The 24372-nt window shown below is 32.2% G+C and overlaps 3 protein-coding genes across 3 annotated transcripts; all 3 read right to left on the bottom strand.

Annotated features, from left to right (window-relative positions):
• Positions 1 to 4495: 4495 nt before the first annotated feature.
• LOC11442372 (ras-related protein RABD2a) lies at positions 4496 to 8408 on the bottom strand. Its single transcript, XM_003624271.4, has 8 exons — positions 8188 to 8408; positions 7590 to 7662; positions 6655 to 6702; positions 6524 to 6571; positions 6247 to 6318; positions 5997 to 6152; positions 5733 to 5836; positions 4496 to 4815 (listed from the first exon to the last, which is right to left on the bottom strand). The coding sequence occupies exons 1-8, from the start codon at positions 8199 to 8201 to the stop codon at positions 4722 to 4724; spliced, it is 609 nt and encodes a 202-aa protein (XP_003624319.1). The 5' UTR covers positions 8202 to 8408; the 3' UTR covers positions 4496 to 4721.
• A 3517-nt stretch (positions 8409 to 11925) lies between these two features.
• On the bottom strand, positions 11926 to 14102 carry LOC11442579 (flavanone 3-dioxygenase 3). Its single transcript, XM_003624272.3, has 3 exons — positions 13860 to 14102; positions 12909 to 13156; positions 11926 to 12534 (listed from the first exon to the last, which is right to left on the bottom strand). Exons 1-3 carry the CDS (start codon positions 14100 to 14102, stop codon positions 11970 to 11972), a joined length of 1056 nt encoding a protein of 351 aa, XP_003624320.1. The 3' UTR covers positions 11926 to 11969.
• Positions 14103 to 19847: 5745 nt separating this feature from the next.
• Positions 19848 to 23704, bottom strand: LOC11435568 (MDIS1-interacting receptor like kinase 2). Its single transcript, XM_003624273.4, has 2 exons — positions 20774 to 23704; positions 19848 to 20386 (listed from the first exon to the last, which is right to left on the bottom strand). Exons 1-2 carry the CDS (start codon positions 23646 to 23648, stop codon positions 20025 to 20027), a joined length of 3237 nt encoding a protein of 1078 aa, XP_003624321.1. The 5' UTR covers positions 23649 to 23704; the 3' UTR covers positions 19848 to 20024.
• Between the last annotated feature and the right edge of the window lie 668 nt (positions 23705 to 24372).

Raw genomic sequence — 24372 nt, 5'->3', positions numbered from 1 at the left:
TGAATTCCCAATTTAGATTACAATTTGTCTATCAATAAATAACAATTAACATCATAAAATTTTCCTGTACCAAAAAAAAAAAGTTTCCCTAACTAAAAAAAACATAATTTTTTTTTTTATGTATTTCGTTTTGTCACATTGAAAAGAGAGTTGTGTCCAATTGACTCAAGGATGTTTTAGCGAACCAACTGCTTCAAGTTTAGTAGTGTATTAGTTATGTCCAAATATACTTAAATAAATTGTCTAATTTTTAGTTAAAGTTATGTTGTGTGTGCCCGTGTGCTTGCTATGTGTCTTATATATATATATATATATATAAATTTTGGATTGGAGAATTGTGACTAGATGCATCTCTCTATGTGGTGCCTTTTTTTTTTTTTTTTTTTTTTTTACAATGTGTTATAACAAATTAATTTTTTCTTCAAAATAAAATGAGGGTCCTTGCCCTTAGGGTAAGTATTTATATTTGACTTTCTAAATCATAGTAGAGACATAGTTACTAACTTATTAGTAATAATTAGTTGCTACTTCGTTTTTTTTTTCTTCGGATAAAGTAGTTTAGTGGTTGTTTTGTTATCAACTGAGCTAAATTTATGGAGAATGGAGGATAATTACTACTCGTTACCATATGTAAGTATTTATGTACGCGCACATCCACACACTAGTATTTACACTTTTGCAAGCCATAGAGAAAAACTTGTTGAATTATATGCATGCATATTATATGATTTATTATTTGTTTGACATGATTAGGATTTATGAAATATGTCAAAGCATATAAGAACCATGGAGAGTCCCCAGTGGAAGATTGCCTAAAGATTGATATCAAAAATCTGGCCACAGTGAAAGAATTATGATTACGGATTCAGGATATCATCAAATTGATGTAGAATAGGAAGATACAGAGGAGTAAAGATCCTCTCCATTTATAATTTTTTTCATGTGTTGCAATTTGGAGAGAGATAGACAAAAAAAAATTAGTGATGGATCCTATCATTATGTGGATCCCACCATCATTTTTTTTTCTTGTGTCTATCTCTCTCCCGATACAAAGACATATATTATGCTAATTTCAGATTGTTAAGATTTGTCGCACTAGGTCTTTTTCACACACATATCAGTTGTTCTCATAGTTTTCTCTCCAACAACCCTAATTTTTCTCTCTAGATTTTCTCTTCCATTTTCTTCATTGAGGGAGTGATTTTGGGTCAATTTTTGACATGAAATCTCCCCTCTTCATCTTTTTCTCTCTATTTCAATCTAAATAAGTGATTTTTCACATAGATCTAGGTTTTCTCTACGTGATTTCGTCATCTAAGTGTGGCGGTTTGTTGTTCGTCGTCTTGTGCAGCGTTGTTTGATTTCTCGTATCGTTGCGGTGTTCATTTGATTCATATTGAAAGATCAATTATTCAATCAAATCTTTGAGCGTCAACGTTGCAAATCCGGAGGCATGGAAGACATGGGTATTCCGATCACTTTAATTTTATCATGTATTTTTGTAGGCATTATGCCGTTATATGCTATTAACTTGGATGCTGTGAGTTTGTTCACAAATTCATTCTTTACGTTTTTAGCGATATTGAATGATGTAACCTATCGATTTGAATAAATGAATATCAGTTTGTTTTTGTCAAAAAAAATTTTGTCGCACTATTCATATAATCTCTTTCGACATGTTATTTTTTATGGTGGGCTCGCTGAACAATGTGGTAAATATTGTAATGACAACTTTATTTAATACATCCTTATTTAAATACTAACTCTTATGTTTCACTTTGTTCATCCCACAATATAAGTTAAAAAAACATGTTGGCCAATCTTTACTTGACTTTCGAGCGAGCATAGATTAGTCTTGCGTTGTAGAACACTGTGGATAATATTTCAGTGTAATATATGACATTTGTTGAAATAATGCAATTTCAATTTTGAGCAGCAACTTTGCATGACAACAAAATAAAGTTAACTTTTGTGTAATAAATCAACGGTGGCTGTTCACATGGGAAGGTATAAAACCTTCCCACCATAGAAAAATTTGTTTTAGCCATTAGATTAATTTGAAAACACCATCTTATCATACACTTGTAATATTGAATTATTTCTTTTACACCTTCCACCACCCTTCTCTCTCCTCTCCACCACCAACAACATCAAAACACACCACCAATTCTCCTCCCACCACGCCAGCTTTGCAATAGCTTGAATGACATAGATCTTCTTAAATAGCTCTCATTCATGAATCTCCGAGTATCTTCTCCAACATTATAGTTTTTTAATTAATTTTTCATATGATTTAACTATGGTTTGAAAATTAGAGTAAACAAACTAAAATAGTGAATGAAATTAAAGCGCTTTCTTGGGTTTGGATGTTGAGTAGGTTGAAGATAGCTTCTTTCCTCTTCTATGAGTGGACTTGGAATCCACGAGAATGTCTAAACAGAAGATGAACACGACTGTCTTTTTGAATCTGCCTTTTTGTGATGTTGTAGCTAGAGCGTTATTGTTGGTGCGGTTCTATGGGAGGGATTTTGTAAATTTACTTTTTTTGGAGTTTGGATTGTTTCCGCCCTTCCATGTATATCTGTGCTTATTTTCTACTTGTTCCTTGCCACTGCTTGTTTTATAAGGTTGGCAGGAACCTTTTGTTTGGTTGTAACAGCTAGCTCTTTTAGCACTTCCGGTGCTTAGCACTTTCGATTGATATGATGGGTAAATCTGCAATTTTATTACTTGTGAGTAGATTTGGTGAAGAAGAAAGTTGGATGTTTTTGTGAGAGGTGTGATTTTGAATTGTAGTGGAAGAGAAATGAAGGTAAGTCATGCTTTGGTTCACACACTTAAAGAGGTTTCAATTATTGGTGGTGTTTCTTTGAAGGTGGTTGCTGGTTGTGGGAGATGGAGCCTGGAGGGAGACGACCACAAAGCTGGGAGCAAGATGAGAAAAGTTTGGAAAGTGAAGCTATTGAGATCAGATGTAGGAGAACATGATAAGCTTTAATAGAAATGTACAATCTAATCATTTATCTTGTGTGATCCATGGTGGGAAGGTTTTATACCTTCCCATATGAAATGCCACCTAAATCAACATATGGAAATTTTCGGTGATACATGTTCGCTCAAAGTTGAAATTGCAGTATTACAATAAATGTCAACTTTGAGCATTAACTTTGCACGTGAACAAAAGAAAGTCGACTTTTGTGTAGTAAACCAACATACGAAGATTTAAACATGTTGGCTTATAAATCTTTTGCTTACGAAGAAAGTTACCACTCAAAGTAACGCAACATTTGTTTGTTCTCGCAGAGTTCAAAGGAAAAATAAAGAGGAAAAAAATAAAAAATAGTTCCTCGAGTGAGATTTCTCTGTGTTAATATTCTTCTATTTTTAAGAAAGAGTGACAATTGTACTCTCTTTGATTTAGAGAGGCCATGTAATTTCTTTAACTTGGTGAAAATTCTCTACTTTTATTCCGTGATCTTCCTACTTACCTGTTGACAGGTTTCCACATAAGAGTTTTTCTTTTCTTATTTTACTCTGATGATACCCAGCATAGAGGGAAGGAGAGGGCTTGAAAAAAAGGAAGTGCAAGGAATAAAGGGTTCATTTGTCTTCATAATACAAAATTCATATTTGGAAGAACTGAAAATGTATTGAAGGAATTTGGAGGGTTAAGATTAATTTTCAAATTCAATCTATTATAATACTCTTAAAATTAAAAATATATTAATCATCATTTGTTCTAAACATTCATTTATCACTCTACACACTCACTCTCTTTAAAACGATGGAAGATTTCTCTCTCATTCTCCTCTCAACTTCTTCCCCTCCCTCAAATCTTACCAAACAGACCCTAAACAAAACTCCATTTGGTGCATGCACTTTTCTTGTTAAATATTAACTCCTTCAAACTAACTTTAATAAAAATGAACATTAAAAAAATATACATGTCACATCATATTTAAAAGAAAAACTTAATATTTCAGTCTAAACACAACATATTACAAAAAAAATAACTCTATTTAAGTCTACAAACAAGTATTGTTATTGAAAAGAAAATCACTCAATCTTTATTTGGTAGTTTGTGACTTCAATAGCATGAAAATATCACCGTTGGTCAAATGCACATATTGGAATGCTAAACAAAATAAGTAAATGCATTTTAACCAACAAATACAGTTTTGTTTGATACGAGCTGTGATAATTTTATCCTAGGGCCAAGATCACTTGATCAAGTGATTATGTGTCACCCTCCCTAACTGGGGAGGATCAGAATCGCCATTAAATAGATGGTGTTCTACCAGACTTTTTGAATATTAATTGAAAGATGAATTCAAATTTCTCACATAACAAGTCCTTGTGAAATTTGGAAATAAGAGATTCCATTGATCTAGTAAACACTGGCCAACATAAGATTTTGATCATCGTATGCAGTTCCAGGACACCACAATTCCAGAGCAATCAAATAAACAAAAACAAAGTAGACTCGAGCTCGAAATGAAACAACGGCAGGAATATAGGTTTAGCATTAATGAATATTGTACTTTGCACAAGCCATACCATTAAGTATATTCAAAGAATGGGATCATCTAGGTCAGTTCCAAACCACCAGACAAATTCTTACAATGGTCCACTAGTTTAGTTTAGTCATATAATAACAAAACCAAAAAATCTTACAAGCAACGAGCAGTAGACCAAATGAAATAGATCAGAATATCTTGTGGTTAAGATGAGCAGCACCCACTTTTCTGGCCAACTGGCTGTCCCCTTATCTGCACTGTTGGAGGCCTTGCATTGTTTGTAGGTTGGCTAGCCATTCTACATTCAAGAAAAAATTATCATCAGAATTTGATCTTAGAGGGAACCAATGCCAGCAACGAAAAGAAGTTAGCAATAACACGAGTCCTTTTAAAGTAAAACTTTTCATTGAGAACATCAGGACTGGCCAAATGTATATCTAAGTCTAAAACCAAGTCTTTTAATTAAAGTGATTAAAATAAAATGGCAGGCCTTTCAAGGTGATGATTACCCTGCAGGTTGCACGCTGTGCAGCAGATCAAGAATGAATGGGCAACAGGATTTTGGAATTTTGGTTACCAAAATGATTTCCTCGGTTGGTGGCCATGTGACTATGATTTTTGGTAAATTGTAGGTACCATGGAGTTGGTTGGGTATCGGTACCCACTAGGTAAAATTGGTTTAGCATTTGAATTTATTTTAAAATAAACATGAAGACATGACATGGCATTGATTGATTGGCCCAGCCAAACTACATGGGTACCATTGTGTTCACCTTGATTTTTTTGCCTCACTTAGGCATCTCTGTATGGCTCTAAGTCATTCATATTACGTATAGTCTAGATTTGAACGGATGGGATACAAAGTCCTCAAAAGGCATAAAATTAAAAGGAGAAAACTTAGGTACAATTCCTTAGGTGCTTTTCGTATGGTTCTTAACTAAAAATACATATTTTTTGGACATATAACAAACTTTGAGAAAATTATGGATTTGAGGAAATCATGGTGAATTTAGTTAAGAACCATACAAAAAGCACCTAAGGAATTGTACCTAAGTTTTCTCCAAATTAAAAATGACTCTAAGCTAAAGAATGTCGGAATGAGCTTAGCGTAATCCTTTTCTGAGATGTAAACTTATTTTTGTTCAAACTTGCTTAGAAGGCCAAGCATATTTATCTGCTCATCTACATTTAAATTATATAAAAAAAAATGAGTACCTATCCTTGATGGAAGAAGCCATGGCCATAAATGCCTGTTCGACATTTGTAGAATCCTTTGCACTTGTCTCCATAAAAGGTATGCCTATTTCATCTGCAAATGCCTGTTAAAGAAAAACATAATATAGATAAGGATAGCTGAAATAGGAACATAAGAGTAATAACGCCTCAACAGCAATATGCAAGCACAAGCTTGAAATTGAATGTTTCTTTAGTATGAAAAAAAAAACACAAAAATGCAAGGGGTGTAAAACAAAGTTATACTTTAGCTGTATCATATGACACAGCTCTCTCTGATGTCAGATCGCACTTGTTGCCAACCAAGAGCTTGTTAACATTATCACTAGCATAGCGGTCAATTTCACTGAGCCATTGCTTCACATTATTGAAGCTCTCTTCATCTGTCACATCATAGACAATCTGCCAGAATAACCAGTTAGTAAAGCATGCAAGGAAACACCAACAAAGTCGGGAAATATAAATTTAAAACTTATGCAAAACCATCATCACGCACAATGATTCCATGTGCCCCACGGTAGTAGCTACTGGTGATTGTCCTGAATCGTTCTTGCCCAGCTGTATCCCACTACATATGAAATTGGATCACAAAACAAGATAAGATAAGAAACAATGTCAATGTGGTACAGAAACTTATTCACTAAAATGAAGTGATTATAAAAAAAAATTATAGAAAAATATATCCAACAAGATTAAAAAAAATTATGTCAAGCTCACTGATGATATAATATCAATAAACAAAGGAACTAAAACAAAGACAATCATGTACATACGATTTGGAGCTTAATGGTCTTCCCATCCTGTTCAACTGTGCGGATTTTCTACATACAATAACACAACACGATGAGATATCAGAAATTACTTTAATTCAGTGCAAGATAGATCTTTGCAAAGCTGTACTTACAAAATCAACTCCAATTGTGCTTATGTAGCTGTCAATGTAAGAATCATCCTGTAGCATAAAATTTAACGTTAATACAAATCACTAAATTAAGCTACATAACATCTCCACGAACCAATATCAACCAACATACAAAGTGAAGCCAATTTACCTTTCTTGGTTTGGTAACTATCATAATAAAACATATTTTATGACACCAGCCAAAACACAGAATTCTTTAAAAAAAAAAAATTAAAAAAATTAACGCTATAAATTTTTTGATCAGACGTTCTCCATAAGGCCGTTTTCTGGTTCAAAATAAAGCTCACAGCAGGAGACAGAACCTCATCATTTTCAATAATATCCTGAAGGGTTTTATTTCCCCCAACCTCATAAAGTTCCAAGCACAACTATGGTTTTATTTCAAGAACTCTAACACAAAAAGACTTCCAACAAAGAATAAAACAGGTAGCCATTGTTTATAAATAACTCAAGATTTTACAATTACCAATTACTACCTCCGATCCTTTTTACTAGTCACTTTTGTATAATTTTTTTGTTCCCATTAACTTGTTGTTTTCAAAGTTCAATACAACATTAATTATTGTTTTGTCTTGGAGAGAGAGAAATACTACATATGGAATGAGATAATAAATAGTTTTGGGTATTACTAACAAAACATCAAATAATTTCATCAAAAGTAACAAAATTTATTATGTGTAAATAAACCTAAAACAACAACTAAAAAGGAACTGATGGAGCACATCTTTAACAGAGCAACACACCCAAAGGCTTCTAATTGTTAGTTTTGGGAGCGATAAAACAAGTAACTCAAGTAGAAATGCGGTAAATTGAAAATGAAAACCATACAACATTACACTATAGTATAGGAAATAAAACCAAAGCCAGCCAGGAGTAGCAACATAAACAACAAGCAGAAAAGGCAGCAAAATGCTTACAGCAAATCTGAGCAGAAGGCATGATTTTCCAACACCAGAGTCTCCAATCAAAAGAAGCTTAAACAGATAATCACTGAAAACAACCACAACACATCAGCTCTATCACTTCAACAAAAATAGATTGTAAATTAACCATATCTCCACATATATCAACATGAAATCAAACAAAAAAGCCAATTGTAAAGTCTTAATTTTTTTTCAAAGATCTATAAACAAAAGCAACACAAGCATTCAATTTTATCTTATTGATTGAATTACAAACTCAAACATCTTAGAAATCAACAAGGGATCACTAACAAGATCAGATTCAGGTAATTCTAAAACTATAAAAACAATCATGAAAACTCAAAAACATAACGATCGCAATTGAATCCTTATTAAATAAAATTAGTAAACAGCAGTCTAGGGTTAGAATTTCAGAAAAAATAAATTCAATTTAGGGTTAGAAAACAACAAAAATTGAAATGAACTTACGTAAACCAAATTAACACCAACCCTTTTGAGAGAAAACATCAAAAACACGTAAAAGGAACAAAATTTCAGAAGATCATAAACGAATGAAGGGAAATCGAGAAGTAATAGAAAGTGAGGAACATACTATTCAGGATTCATGACTGATAGAGTGAAAAGGTTGATCGGCGAGTTGTTGCCGGAGGGAGAGTTCGTCGGAGATTGGTGCGGTAGCGGTGGGTTAACCTCGAGAAATCAGAAGGAATCGGTTGTTGGTTTGATTGATATGATGAGAAACGCGTGGAAAAGGGGATTAAATACGGTGACGTTTTTGAGATTGAGATGATTGATTGGTATGGGTAGATCCAAATTAATTGACCCAAGAAGAATTTACTTATACGCATGCTTGTCATGAGCTGTCATATAACCCGACCCGACCCGGTCATATTGGCTCGGGTTGCTGCCCTTCCTCGACGGACCGGCACATCGGAAACCTCTAAAGTTCGTGTTATTTTTACAAGTTCGTATTTGCTTCATTTATCTACCATTCATTTAATGTTCATTTATGAAAGAGATAAATACGAATTAAAGTTAGTGGAACCTATGACGGAAGATTCTCTCTTGTGATTGGAGAGTCCAGTGAGATCTAAGCCATTTATTTTCTACTACTCCATGTGGAGCCCTCAACGTTGAAGTAATTGAATGGTATTGATGTCCACCGCACTCTCTCCATTGAAAATTTCACTTGAGGAGATCTGCATTTGAACCCATGAAGAGACTCACTTATTAAACTGTGTTTTTATTAATCTTTCATTTGTGTCAATCACACTCATAGATGATCACTCATTGAATGATAGGTAAATGAAGTTAACCCAAACTCTATTTTTACTCATAAAGCCTACTAGTAGGGCTTTTTGTTGAAATTGAGCAATGTGAGTAAAACTCAATCAAATTATAACTCCTGATCGATATTTTAAAAAAAAATGTGAGTAATTTGAGGGGTTTATCGAGTAATCACCATGCACGGGTGAAGAGCAATTCAATTGGTTTAGACGTTTGTTTTCTAGTACAATTATTATAAGCTCTAAGTGCCAGTGGATCAAACTAGTATATTTAATTTATTTTAGATGATTGGTCATCTCCCTCTTATACGTTTCTTAGAAATCGTGGTTGAGTCTTACACAACTCCACAAAAATCGACTTGTGAAGTGAGGATTTAACACATCCCCTCACGTCTAGGCCTGGATACATGGAGCGTGAATATAAATAGTACATGGCTCAATGAATTTTGAAGGAGACTCTGGTACCATCTTAAAAATCTTAGCTGAGTCTTAACACAACTCCAAAAAACTGACATGTGATATGAAGATTGCTCTCACTTATCAACACATGTCATGCCATCTTTAGACCCTTACCTTAAAAGTCACTCGCTTTGATATAATATTTTCTTATAATTATTTGTTTAGTGTGGAATATGATTGGATACATGTGATTTTTTTTTCCTTCGTTAATACTCCCTCTAATCCTATATATAAGAAACAATTTACTTTTTTGATTCATTGAATAGTTGATGTATTTGGTCTATTTCTAGGCTAAATACATCAACTATTGAATGAATCTAAAAAATTAACTTTTTCTTATAAATAAGACCGGAGGTAGTACTGAATATCAATTAATCTCAAATTTATACTGGACAAACCTGAAGAGACGAAGGCCAATGAACCACTCCAACTTCCAATTTTTTTATTTGGATTAATTAAGTTCGGTAATAAAATCCGGTTATTTTTGTGGTTGCTTTTTTACAACCAAAATCATGATAAAATAGACTGACCTATTAGCCAGATCCATTTTAAGAGCTCAATTCATGACAGAGAAATAAATGCATGTCTAGGATTAAGTAGTGGTCCATATTTTGTTTTAGTATTTGTATCTATTCTCCTTGTAACGGAGTTCGAGTACCTTTTCTATTCCTTCTTAATGCAAGTATTTTGCTCTTTAAAAACTTGCTTAAATAATTAATAATGTTTTTTTTTTTTTTTTTTTTATAAAAAAAAATAGTACTAGGAGTTGTATGTTCATACCTTGGGTGTTTCTATAAGGAAAATTTAATAGAATCTCCAATCAGCACAACAAAATGGCCTTAACCAGGGCAACTTGACAAAAAATAAAATAAATAGAGGCTCTGTTTGGTAACACAAAAAAGTTAGCTTATAACTTGTTGAATTAGTTTATAAGCTCATTAGATGAAAATGTGACGTGTTTGGTAACAAGCTTTTTTTATGAGCTTATAGCGTTTTTTGAAAAGCTATTTCAAGTAGTTTTTTAGCTTATAGCTGGTAGCTTTTTATATTTTCTTCCAACTTTAACCCTATTAATTTAAATTAATTATTTTTTTAATTAAACAACTACCCATGTTCATCTTTATAACCGTCCCATTTTGTCCCTTAAAAAAAATCCCACGTTGTTTTTTTTAAGGAGCACTATATATATATAAGAAAATGCTTTATATTTTGCTATAACTAACCTGCCGTACACCACACAAAAAATAACTAGCCTATTTTTTTTTGTTAAAAGGAAAAAATAACTAGTCTATTGTACGTTGTAAAATTTTATATATTCTAGCTCACATTTTGTTTCCACCTTTCTCTTATTTTTGAGATTCATAAAGCAGAGATCAAAATTGTCGGTGAATATTTTTTTAGGATTAAAGGTCGAAGAATTTTTTATGGAGACTAAGACCAAAAGTTTGAATATTTATAGGGACCAAAAACATATTTAACTATAATTAAAAATATTAAAAAATAATTACATTACAAAAAAAGTGTGTGTCTATATGTATATTAAAAAAAAATGTCCTTTTATACTTATCAGTCACTTCAACAACTAATTTTACCAAACACATTATTTTTAATAAGCAAACTTTTCAGCTATAAGCTATCAGCTAGCTTTTCAGCTATCAGCTAGCTTATAGCTTATTTTTACCAAACAGAGCTAGAGTCTCTAACCTGACAGTTATATAGTGCTACCAACTAACTGTAATTCTTGAAAAATTGTGTTAGGTCATGTTACTCCTCAATTGACACAAAGTTGAACTTGATTGGTATTATTTATTCCAAGTACATATTTATAAAACAAGGTTTGGTACCATGATCAAGGTACTCACAAACAGGAGAGAAAAGAAAAATAAAACACATGTGCATGTTTCCTAGTTTTTTTACTTTTTGAATCGGCAAAATTTATTAACGCCAACCCCGCAAGACGCAAGGTATGGACGACATAACAATATAAAAGGTGCCATATATAGACGGTACACCGAAGCCCAAACCAACAAAACCAACTAGCAACTCCACAAGGATTCTAAAGGCTGTGACAGTAGCGAGTTATGAGCCTGTAATCCGATACAATCGCCACCCAATTACACAGCCATAGCTCAAACTAGGCACAAGCATACCCGCAGCCCCAAGCACAGAACCCAAGGGGCTCCCTAGGCCTAGCCAAAACAGAAAAGAAAAAAAACCAACACAACAGGCCTTGCTAATGCAACACAGCAGCTGCACAGGAAAAAACAGCAAGTGTTGTTTGAACCCACAAAATAGCCCCCAAAAACTCAGCAGCGAACACCAACAACCGACAGAAACCCGACACCAAAAAAACTGCAGAACACCGCATCACCCAACACATAACAGCACCGGATCAGCTTAAGCCATTCGCAAAAGACACTCCCTTGGGTTCCAAAACCATTTGAAGTACATACACGGGGGAATATTAATTCTAACCAAAGCCCACCGCCACGACAACACCTTGATTTCATCCACAATTTCTCCCACATCCAGATTTCGGTTATTAAAAAGACTAACATGTGAAATACATATATTACACACACACACACACAACTTATTATATAAATACAAACCCTCGTGATCTATGGTTTCATAGTTTCAAAGTATCAAGAAACCTTCCCTTTGAAACATCATTACAACAAAGGAATTCAAGAAATTCCCTAAAGCTAAACTCCTTGTAAGACATAGGGTGTTGATCATCAACAAGTTCAAGTGCAGGACCTATCTTTTTATCCATAGCAAGACTATGAAGACTCACAATAGAAAATCTTTTCTCATCTTCATTAACAATTGCTCTATGAATCACACTCTTATATTGTCCATTGCTAAGAACTTCCATTTGATCCCCTAATTGCACAACCAATGCTCCATCAACAAAAGGAACAGGAATCCAATTTTTGTTTTTGTCTTCAATTTCTAGCCCTGAACGAGTTTGTAGAAGCAGTGTTATGGAACCATAATCTGAATGAGGATGGATTCCTAAGGTGAGTCCTGGTTCAGGACATGTAGGGTAGCAGTTCACTGCTACTACTTGTGACCCTCCATTTATTTCTTCATGCAAGTAACTTTGGTTTAATCCTAGGCTTTCAAATATTATTTCCATTAATTTGTTTTGTAAAACTTGTGCTGCCACTGCATACTTTCCCATCTTCTCCCTATCAAAAACATTCATTTTGCTCATTTACTTTTACAAGTCAACAGAAGCACTAACATAGATACGGACATGACCCACGTAGACAATAGTGATAATTTATTAAAAAAAAAATAACACTGAATGTGAATGTGTTGCGTTGTTTGCCGCTAACACGTGTTTTGACATTTGAGAGGTCTTCGATTCGAAGTGTCAATGCTAGATAAGTCAAACTTCATCATTCTATTTAAATTTCGAAGTTAAGAAGTTTTTTTTTTTTTTTTTGACACAAGGTAAGGAACTCTTGATATCAACAAAAAGTTGTTTTAATAAATTTATTGTTGATTGAAAAGATTTGGCATTAATTTGAAAATGTCTACATTAATTAATAGTACACACCTATAAGTGGATGGATTTGAAGGCCACATATGAATCCAATCTGCTATTGGATGAGAGTAATGTTTGATGAAATCTCTCCAGCAAAAAACTTCATCCTTGGCTTGATTAAGACTTGTTCCATATCTTACAGGTTTGTGAACATCATCAGAAAATAAGCGCATTTTTTCATCATTAGGGAGGTTGAAGAATTCTGTTGCAACTTGTAGAGCATCTTTCATTGTAGACTCATCAATTCCATGGTTAATTACCTACAACAATGTGAGTGTCATATATGTTAATTTAATAAATATTGCCAATGAATGAAATTAAGTGACCATAAAATCAGAGACGAATGAACGTAGACCATATAGTGTATCTTGATTTTGAAAAGAGAAGACAAGACAAGTACCTTACTATATTTAGTAGTGCAAAGAAAACAATCCTAGTTGGCTTTATATTCGGCTCATTTATAAGCAAAGGTGACAAATACAATGTATCTTGATTTGGGGAAAATATAGTAAATAAATGGTCCTGAGAAATCAGAAGTATAAGAATGGTTGAAATATTTATGTTTTATAAAAGAATTATTGAAAATATTATTTTTAATGTTTTTTATTACGAATATATTGTTTTTTCCAAAAATGAGTATAAGCATATGCTATATTAATAAAATAAAAATTAATACATACAAACGTGTGTATATAATAATATAAATGTGTTTATTTGATATCCAACAATATATGAATACACGTGTACATTTACATGTACTAAAATAAACATAGGATGTTTTAACAAGTCATCAAACATTTTATCCCTTATATTGATAAAACACACTCTTTCCCCTTAAAAAGTAATACATTATCTTTTAGTTGTTAGTTTTTTTTTATTTTATTGCAATGTCATATGAACAAAAAAAGAACAAGTGATTTCAAATTCTCATGAAATGCAAACCAAGGGTGTATTAATTTTTACCTGAAAGACACCAAACTCCTTGCAAGCAATTCGAATTTCGTTGATCGTTTGAGATCTAAGAGATTGTTCCCTTAAATTAGACAAGTCTATAATGGGAAGAGTGGTGGAGATGGAAACATGATCATAAGTACCAGGGCGTTGCGATGGAGGAAGAATATAACATTGAGGTATAGAAGAGACTCCTTGATCACTTAGACTCATAGCACTATTAAATGAAGAAGTGCAATCACCATGTTGGTCCATTGCGAATCTTGTGAAATTTTGTATATTGTGTCAATGATCTTGATTGAGATATTGAACTAGTTGATACTTCCTATTCTATTTATAAGTGTCATATAATTAAGAGATTTGATATTATATCATGCTATACATATTAGTCCACTATATCAATCCATATTTCTATTAAATTGTTCACTTACATGTACATGCAATTATGGAAGTTCAAAAAGTTGAATTTTGTCCATATATGAATGTGTACTATAAAGAGGAGTATAGTTGCACTAGAGTGATAGAATGTTGAATTCCTTTACAACATCATGTTGTTTAGTGGGGATTGTGGGCGCAAGTTGTTTTTTGTTTTTTTTTTTATCATTATTATTGGATAGATTTTTTTCAAGGATTGCCATTGGATAGATTAATGCTACATCTTGTATAAAAGAAAAAGGAAATATATATGTTGGATCATGTGGCATGCATGCAGCTAGTAAGTAGTGATGGACTAATGGTTGACTTACTTTTTATTTGTATACAATGGACATGTTGATTATTCGTCATGTGTCCATAATTCTAAATTATAATAATAATTTTTTAATGATAGAGAAATTTGGAAGCTGTTTTTTTGTTCTTCAATGGTTTGTCCTGAGTAGTATGAGAGAAACATAAGATGACACAATTATAATAAACATGTTATATTCGAGTAAATGTATGTGTTCCTTTTTTTGTCATCGATCTTTGTTCATAGTTCCTTGCTATTTGGACAGAAATTGAGTCAAGAGGGAACGCATCTAATAACAAAAGTTGTTTGTTGCAGCTATTTTCAACATCTTTTTTACCCTTTATTCATAATACATGCATTTATACTCTATCTAGTAATAACAAACACCTGTGAAAAAAATATGGGTTTAAATAATATTTAACTATAAATAAAATTGCTCAAAGGTGACACATGTCCCACTGAATTATTGTTTTAATAATAAAATAAATAATTAATAAAAGATAATGAAATAATAATGTAATAATAGATAGAAGAATAGACTAGATATATGACATCTTTGTAAGTACAAATCATACGAAAAAAGATTGAAGAAATTTTTGATATGCTAAAACACGAGTCTAGATTTTTTTACGAATATTACTAATAACAAAATAAACAAAATTATATATGTATATGCATCAAGCTTTCCCATGAAAATATATAGAAGTAGCCTTTTTTCTTATAAAGAAGTAGCCTCTAAAACTATGATAAAAAATAAAAGGTTGTGTTTGATTAAAAGTAGCGGATGATTAATAAACTAAGTGACAATTAATAGTAATTAAACTAATATGAGATATTTAGTAAGACCATGGTGCATAAGTGAGATAAGTCTTATATCATTTACACATTAATTTTCACCATTAAATCAATAAATTCCACTATTAGATCAAATGAAATTTGATGTGACTTATTGATCAAATGATGAAAAATACAGTTGTACATGTTGCAAGACCATTTTACCTGTGCATATTAGACAAAACCATTTAATAAAATTGATTGATTGATAAATATTAAGAGAGAAAAAAAAAATTGATAAATTATAGAGTAAATTACACTCCTCTCTCTTCAAAGATGCTTGAATTACACTCCCCTCCCTTCTTATGTTAAAATATACACTCCCCTCCCTTGAAAAGTAAAATTTTCACTCCCCTCCCCTTTAAAATGTTTGAATTACATCCCCCTCCCTTAATAATTAAATATGCAGTACACTTTAGTCTATTTTAACATAAATAAAGACTTTTATAATATATACTAATTTTGAATCACCATTTAAAAAAAATTATTTCTTTATAATTTAAATGTCAATGATAATTAAATTTAAATATTTTGTTATTAATTTATAATTTGGAGTATTATATTCACTTTTAAATAACCATACTTAATTGATTGTAGTAATTTTTCACATATTTTAATTTTATTTTGCGTTGTTTCATATTTTATAATAGTGTTTAAAACTACATGTTAATGAAATTGTGAATAAAGAATAGCGAAAAATATGTATTCAAATTTTGATTATATTAAAATGGACATGCAATACTTTTCTTCAAAGTGTGTTAGATATTTTATTTTAGATTATTAGAAATAAAAAAAAATTATTGAGGGAGTAAACTGTAGATTATAATATAAGAGGAGAGGGGAATGTAAATCAAGCTTCTCTTAAGGTAGGGGAGTGAAATATTTTTAATATGTTTTGAATAAGAGAGGAGGGAATTGTATATTTTAATATAAGAAGGGAGAAGAGTGTAATTCAAGCATCTTTGAAGGGAGGGGAGTGTAATTTACTCTAAAATATAAGGTACCATACAAATGAGAGAAAATTAACACTATAAGCTATACGTTGAAGCACACTTTCAAATAGATGCATAATAGATCGGCTTGATATGATTTTTGAGAGAAAATTAATCTCATCAAACAAAATAATAAATTTGGTTTGATATTTACAATCTTTTCTTACGAAATCCGAATCATATCAATCCGATGAAGAACAATTTAGTTTAATTCAGTTCAATTTGATTGATATTTTTAAAAACTTAAGAAATTCCCTCAAAAAAAAAATTAAGAAATGTATCTTGATTTTTTTTAAACAGTAATTTTTATTTTTTATACTATTAAAATAAGTATACAAGCTATGATAAAATAGTATATAAATATTTTTTATATTGGTCTTGTCCCTTCGATTCTCATAGAAAAAAATCATCTAGTAATCTAAAATTTAGTCGGGAGGTAAAACCTATCAAGTATTATTAAAATTAGAGATCGAACTTGGATACTCATGATCTAGAATTTAATTTGAAATTTGGAGTTTTACTTTTAATTTATAAATATAAATGCTAAGAATATTTAATTGAAGAAATGATAAAAACATAATCAATATATCATTAAGTTTAAAATAAAATAAAAACAATTTTAAATATTAGTTAAATCATACAAAATTGATTCTTCTAAATTATCATGTATTAAACATGAATCTTGAAAGTCATACTTTTCAATCACTAAGAACACCAACCTCTTACGACATGCACGACACCACTACATCTACACGAAGAAAAAAAAAATCTTCCTTATTCTTCATGTATTAAAATATGACTCACATACTCATATGAGAATTGATATTATATATCTCATTAATATAAAGCGATAGTAAAATTTAACTCTAATACGTTTATGCATTATGTATCTATTATCTATTAAATGAATGGTTTTTAAAAATAATGGCATAGAATTTTGTAACATCCCATTATTTATGGGAAAATTTTAAATTTTACAATATTTAGATAGAGAACCATTTCCTCCATTAATTGAGCTATTGGACTTATGAGTAAAAAAAGATTCACCTAATCTTTACAATTTTTAGTAACTATTTTGAAGAAAGTTGACAGAGGCAGAGACAAAATTGAAATATAAACTTGTATACCACTTATATACATATGTACGAAGAGTGCTATACTTAGATTCTTTGAATCACAAAACGTTTCAATGTCCATGAATCACAATAGCGTGAGTTCTAAGACTAAGCCTAAACATGACAAAATGTTGAAAACGTGAATTGCTTTATTTACCTTTCTTCCAAGAAGAGTAAAACTTTCAACGACATTATAAAAGTGATGGGATGAAACATGGATTGATGAGTAATACTAAGTGTGTGTTTGGGAAGGCTTTTGGAAGCTAGAAACCACTTCCCAATGCACTATTCACACTTCCCAATGCATAAAAAACATGAAAAAGTAGAAGCTCTAATTTGGAGCTTTAGCCAAAACGTGGTTTAAGCTCCCCCCCACCACTATACCAAACAGGCACTAAGACGTTGTGATGCAGGAAGTATATAACATTAAGGTATAGAAGACACTCCTTGGTCATCAGTAAACGAAGAAGTACGATCACCATCTTTGTCCATTGTCAATTTTTTTTGAAATTTTGTATATTGTGTCAATGATCTTGATTAAGTTATTCTTGACGATTCTTATTCTATTTATAAATATCATTTACGATTAATATATTTGATCTTATCATGCTATACTGGTCTATATCCATATTTCTATTAAATTGTTCACTTACATTAAACATGCAATTAAGGAAGTTTAAAAAGCGGAATTTTGTTCATATATGCATGTAACTATAAAGGGGAGTGTAGCTGCACTAGAGTGAAGAAAGCATATATGCTATGCTTATTTTTTAATCATTATTATTGGATAAATAGATGAATAAATGTCTATATGTTTTTGTATATAAAAACAAATAAGAAATACATGTTATGTTGGATCATGTGGCATAAATGTAGGTAGTAAGTAATGATGGATTGATGGTTGACTAACTTTTAGATTTGTATACAATGGGCATGTTGAGTACTCGTCATGTGTGTATAATTTTAAATTACAATAATTTTTTAAGGATAGAGGAATTTGGTAGCTGTTTTTTGTTCTCCAGTGGTTTGTCTTGAGTAGCATGAGATGAGAATAAGAAGACTCAATAATATATAATATGATATTTTCAAATAAATGTATGTGTTCCCTTTTTTGGTCATCGAAATTAACACGCACCAATCTTCATTCATAGTTCCTTCTCATTTAAGCTGAAATCGGGTCAAGGGGTAACGAATCTAATAATAGAAGCTGCTGCAGCTATTTTCAACTTGTTAATTTCCTTTTATTCATGATGATACATGCATTTATTCTTTATCTGGTAATAGCAAACACATCTGGAAAAAAATAAAATATGGGTCTACATAATATTTAACTATAATCCCTCAAAAAATAAAAAATATTTAACTATAAATAAAATTACTCAAGTTTGGTATTGTTCAAATGTGACTAATTTTTTTATTTTTTGCATGTGTTTTTAAGTTTTCTCATTTGTACGATGTTCAACTCTTTCATCTAATATGAAACTTTTAACCATAGCTTAATTAATTCATCACAACATCTCATCCTTCAATTCACGTGAACTCAAAACACGTATGTTGACTTGAAGTGAAGTAAGATAACATACGCGGATAGAATTCACGTTACATTTGGAAAAATTCAGAAATTGCAGGTTGTGTATGTGTTGCCACTATTTTGGCGTAACTAACCAAGTAACCAGCATAAATCTTCTAAAAAATGTGGGCCAAAAATTTGTAAACTTCTAAAAGAACATAAAGTTAGCCTAGAATTTCCATTAGTACTCATGAATTTTCTTTTCTTTTTTAGCAGCTAGACTTATTTGAAAGTTATTTTTGGAACCATTGAGTCTGTAGTTGTACCAACTAACCAAGCCTCTTATTATTCAACATAAGAATTTGCTATTACATCTTACCTTCATCTCTTTCTCTTTGGGTAAAACAAAAGTATATTTATATATGAAATTTCTTGACATGATTATCATATATGAAATTTCACAATAGATGCGATTGTATTAACATCTTTTACAAACAAAAAAAAAAGGTTGCATTAACATTTGTTATGATATTTATGAATTATAAATTTGGAGATAGAGTTCATGCAGAGTTTTCAACATGAAAGATCCTTTTCCCTTTAATTATAGGTTGTATAGCTTTCATGTGTTATTACTTATTAGTGTATATGTGCTCCGACTAACTTTGTTGAATTAGTATTTACTAGTTACTATTAATTAAATTGAAAAAGTTTTGTAAACCAATTATTTAGCCCAAAAAAGAGCTTATTGATATAATTAATTCATAGATTAGTTTCTTTTAGTCAACTCAAAAATCATTCATTTATCCTTTGTGGAAATAAATGTAAAATTAACCCACTCTGCTTTACCTTTATTAAAAGCAACAGCTCTTAAGCAATAATACATGAACACAGACAGTCATACAGCACTAAGCATCACAAAAGTAAACATGACATGATATATAAAATTAGGAGGAAAGCTTGATAAGATAAAGCATAGACGACTTGACTTAGTTGGATGATTTAGTGGAGTTGTCCAAGTTTGATATGTGAGAACTGTTCCACCAAATGTGATTGTGATTTTCTCATCAAAAGTTCTTTTGAAACATAATCCATGGTGGGGCGAGAAGATGGATTCTCACTCAAGCAAGAAAATGCCAATTTTGTAATCAAGATGATGTCCTCAACAATTGAATTGATAGGTTGAGGAGGGCGGTTATCTAACACATCGATCAACAGCAAATTATAAGTCATTTTTGCTGTAGATGATGAGAACAATGAGGAAATGAAATCTGCTGGATGCTTTCCCAGAAGGATTTCAAAACAAAGAACTCCGAAGCTGTAAACATCACACTTCTCGGTCACTTCCATAGTCTGGGCAAACTCTACAATCAAATTTAAATTTTGAAGTTATAACACATGCAACAATAAATAGACTTTTGCATAAAATATGGGTGCCTCCCTTAGCACGATAATCTGAATTCTGGCCATCACTAGCAAAGTAGCACATGTATATAGCCCGACTAAAAGTTATATAACCTTTATGTATACATATATGTTCCGTTAAAAAAAACATACTTGTTGTTCTGATTCTCACGTTGTGAAAGACTAAATCCGTTATAGTTCCAACTCTTGTTGGTTGGAAAATCACTTGAATACAATTTACTCCAATATCCCTCTAGTCCCCATACAGAATTTCAATATAAAAAATTATGTAAATTGCAATGATGTGATCATTTTCATTTCTATATACAAAGGAAAACAGGTCTAACCTGGAGCTGCATATCCATATGTGCCTGCAAATGCGGTCCAGCTGCTTGAATCAGGCTTTAGAAACTTGGCTGTTCCAAAATCTGAAAGTTGAGCTTCATATGATATATCCAAGAGAACATTCTTGCTTGATATGTCACGGTGAACTATTGGAGGTATGCAGTCATGATGCATGTAGGACAAAGCATCAGCCACACCTCTAACAATATTCACCCTCTTTTCCCAATCAAATGCAATGGCTTGTGTGTCATTGTTTAACATTTGAGTCAAAGTTCCACCTTCCAAGAACTTATAAACCAAAAATGAGAATCTTGAATGTCGGCAATATCCATAGAGCTTTATGATGTTACGATGCCTGATTTCTGTCAAAGCTTGAATTTCATTTTCAAAGGCTTTGATATTGGACCTTTCCCCATCTATTCTCGAATGAAGTTTCTTCACTGCAACAACCATATCTGCAGACAACTTAGCCTTGTAAACAGATCCTTCCCCTCCCACTCCAATGAGGTATTCATCATCAAAATTGTTGGTAGCTTCAATTATATTTTCAAACATCATTTTTCCATCATGACTCCATATGGAAAAGACTTCTTCTGCTTGTGCTTCATTAGAATCTTTATCCTTGTTTTTTGTCTTTCTTGCTCTCCGATAAATAATATACATTGAAATTCCCAACCCAGAAAATACTAGTACTAGAGCACCTAAGATGACAAACAATACTAGAAGGAGGATCTCGTGTCTCTTTTTACTGTGGCTAGTTGGGCAAAGCATTAGACCAGTGTGATTACCACACAAGCCTTTGTTATTTTTTAATGATTCAATTGGAGCCTTGAGAAAGGCTTGATTATTTGGTAGCCTCCCTTCTAACTGGTTGTTTGATATGTTGACATAGGTCAAGCTTGACTGTGCATCCTCAAAACTGGTTGGAATAGTGCCAGAAAGATTATTGCATGACAGGTTTAGCATTTGCAATTGCTTCAACTCTCCTAGCACTGATGGTATTGTTCCACTCAACAAATTCCCACTAAGATCAAGAGATTCAAGAGGCTGTGACAGGACAAAGTCTGAGGGAATTTTCCCTTTAATTTTGTTTTTGCTCAAGTTCAAGTTCCGTAACAAGGGCAACTTCACAACTTCTTTTGGTATTGTTCCACTCAACATGTTTCCTCCTACATCAAAATCTTCAAGTTTCTGTAGCAATCCAATTTCACTTGGAATATTTCCAGAAAATTGATTGTTGCTGATCTTAACTTCAAGTAATGATTTCAGGTATCCAAGTTCCTTTGGAAGCTTTCCTGTTAAGTGGTTTGAAGAAAGGTGGAGCCTGACTAGCTGGTTTGCCTCCGAAAGTGTTAATGGTATGACACCAGTGATATTATTGTTGGATATCATGAAGTTGCAGAGATTAGGGCACTTCCCCCAGTTTGGTGAAATGTGTCCATGAAGTTTATTGTCACTCAGTTCAAGGTATTCCAACTTCGGATATACACCAAAATCTTGTGATATATCTCCTTCTATTTGATTATCCTGAATTCTGATTCTTACAATGCTTGTGCAGTTTTTCAAACTAGTTGGTATTGGACCAGTAAAATGGTTGCGAAAAGCACTGAAGTGTTCTAGAGATCCACCAGAACATATTTGAGGTGGCAAATGGCCAGTAAAATCATTCCCGTCTAATAGCAACCTATTCCAGTTGGTAAAGTTATATAGGCTTTGTGGAATGCTACCATGAAGTTTATTGGTGCGTAGTCCCAAGATTATTAGCGTTGTCATATTTCCAATTGTTTCCGGAATAGTTCCAGAAAGATTGTTTTCAGACAAATCGAGGATTAACACATTGATTAGATTTCCAATAGAACTAGGAATTGATCCAGAAAAATAATTTGTGAATAAGTATAAATTTGATAGTTTTGTCAAGTTTCCAATGGTGGAAGGAATAGGTCCAGAAAAGTGGTTTTGATGAAGGATAAGGTCAGTCAAATTGGCCAAGTTTTGGATCGAAGGAGGGACTGATCCAGAAAATTTGTTGCCATCAAGATAGAGTATGGACAAGTAAGACAAGTTCCACAAGGATGCTGGGATTTGTCCAGACAACATTGTGTTATTAGAAAGGTAAAGTTCACTTAAACTAGTCATGTTACCAATTGATTTTGGGATGGTACCAGATAGAGTGTTCCTTTGCAAATCCATTAAACCAAGTTTTGTCAACATTCCAATTTCTCGGGGAATGGAACCAATACGGTTACAGTTTGCAAAAGATACATGCACTAATTGGTTTAATTTAACAATCGCAAGAGGAATATAGCCGCTAGAAAATTTGTTGTTTTCGGCAAAGTCTAGATATGATAGTTTGGACAAGTTTCCTATGGAATTAGGAATTTCCCCAGTTAGCTGACATTGAGCAAAATCAAGGCCTTTTAAACTCCTCAGTGTCCACATTTCTATAGGGATGGAACCAATAATAGGATTTTTTGAAAAATTCAATGTATTTATTCTTGACAAGTTACCTATTTGTGGAGGAATGGTCCCATAAAAGTTGTTGTTGAAGATATTTAGGATGAGGAGGTTGGGGAATGATGAGAAACTAAGAGTGTGGAGTTTACCTTTTAGTCCATAATTTGCAAGATTTATGGTAGAGATGGATTTGGATTTGTCACATTGAATTCCTTCCCAGTTGCATGGACTCGTAGTTCTTGTCCAAGTTGACAGCAGAGCTTGGCTGTGGTTGTCAAAGCTATCTTTCCATTTCAACAGAGCAACTGCTTCTTCATTGGAAAAACCAGCAACTTGTTGAGGAAAAATGATTGTTAAACGAACCCAAAGTATTATGAAGAGAATCTGCCAACAAGCTAGATTCTTGTTGAAATTGGGTACCATGGTTCTTCAAGTATAAAAGGATATTTTGGATGTTAATATTGTTTGGTGAGGATTGATATTGGAGTTACGTTATGTGCTTTTATATAAAAGAAAATAAAGAAGGAGCATTATTTAATGACTCAAGTACACTTTTGAAAGTCTTGCACAAAGGCAATACAAATTTATCAACTTAGCTTTCCTAACGTAACCATACTTTTTCCAAAGTGTGCATTATTTTGGCCTCCACTTATTAGCTAAGCCTCATATTTCACGATTCATTATTTTCTTTTGAATAAAATTTCATTATCTTGGAATTATTTTTACTTTCCTAATCTCACTTTTTCCAAAGTGTGCATTATTTTAGCCCCCACTTATTAGCTAAGCCTCATGTTTCACGATTCATACTATTTGCTTTGATAAATATATGCTTTGTTGCTTTTGTAAACAGTAGATGGTGAGTGCCCTACTCTACTCATTAGTTTTGCATTAGTACACTACCAAATCCTCACCATGGATTTAAATCATTTAACAAATTTTTAAAAATAATTAGCTTAGTTTTAAAAATAACTAATTTCTCATATTTGCCAATTTTATCCTGAGCTACACTCTCTCTAGTGCCTCGTAGCTATAGCTATCCCAAACTAAACTATATATTAAATCAATCTTGGAATGATTTTTGTCTCCCTCTGTAAGAGGACAGCATAAAACTAGAATCAGAAGATATTTGATTTTTTTTATTAAATCC

Source organism: Medicago truncatula, chromosome 7, assembly GCF_003473485.1.
Source record: "Medicago truncatula cultivar Jemalong A17 chromosome 7, MtrunA17r5.0-ANR, whole genome shotgun sequence".
Lineage (NCBI taxonomy): Eukaryota > Viridiplantae > Streptophyta > Magnoliopsida > Fabales > Fabaceae > Medicago > Medicago truncatula.
Note: the sequence above shows the minus strand (reverse complement) of the source record. Positions and strands in the feature narration are given on the sequence as shown.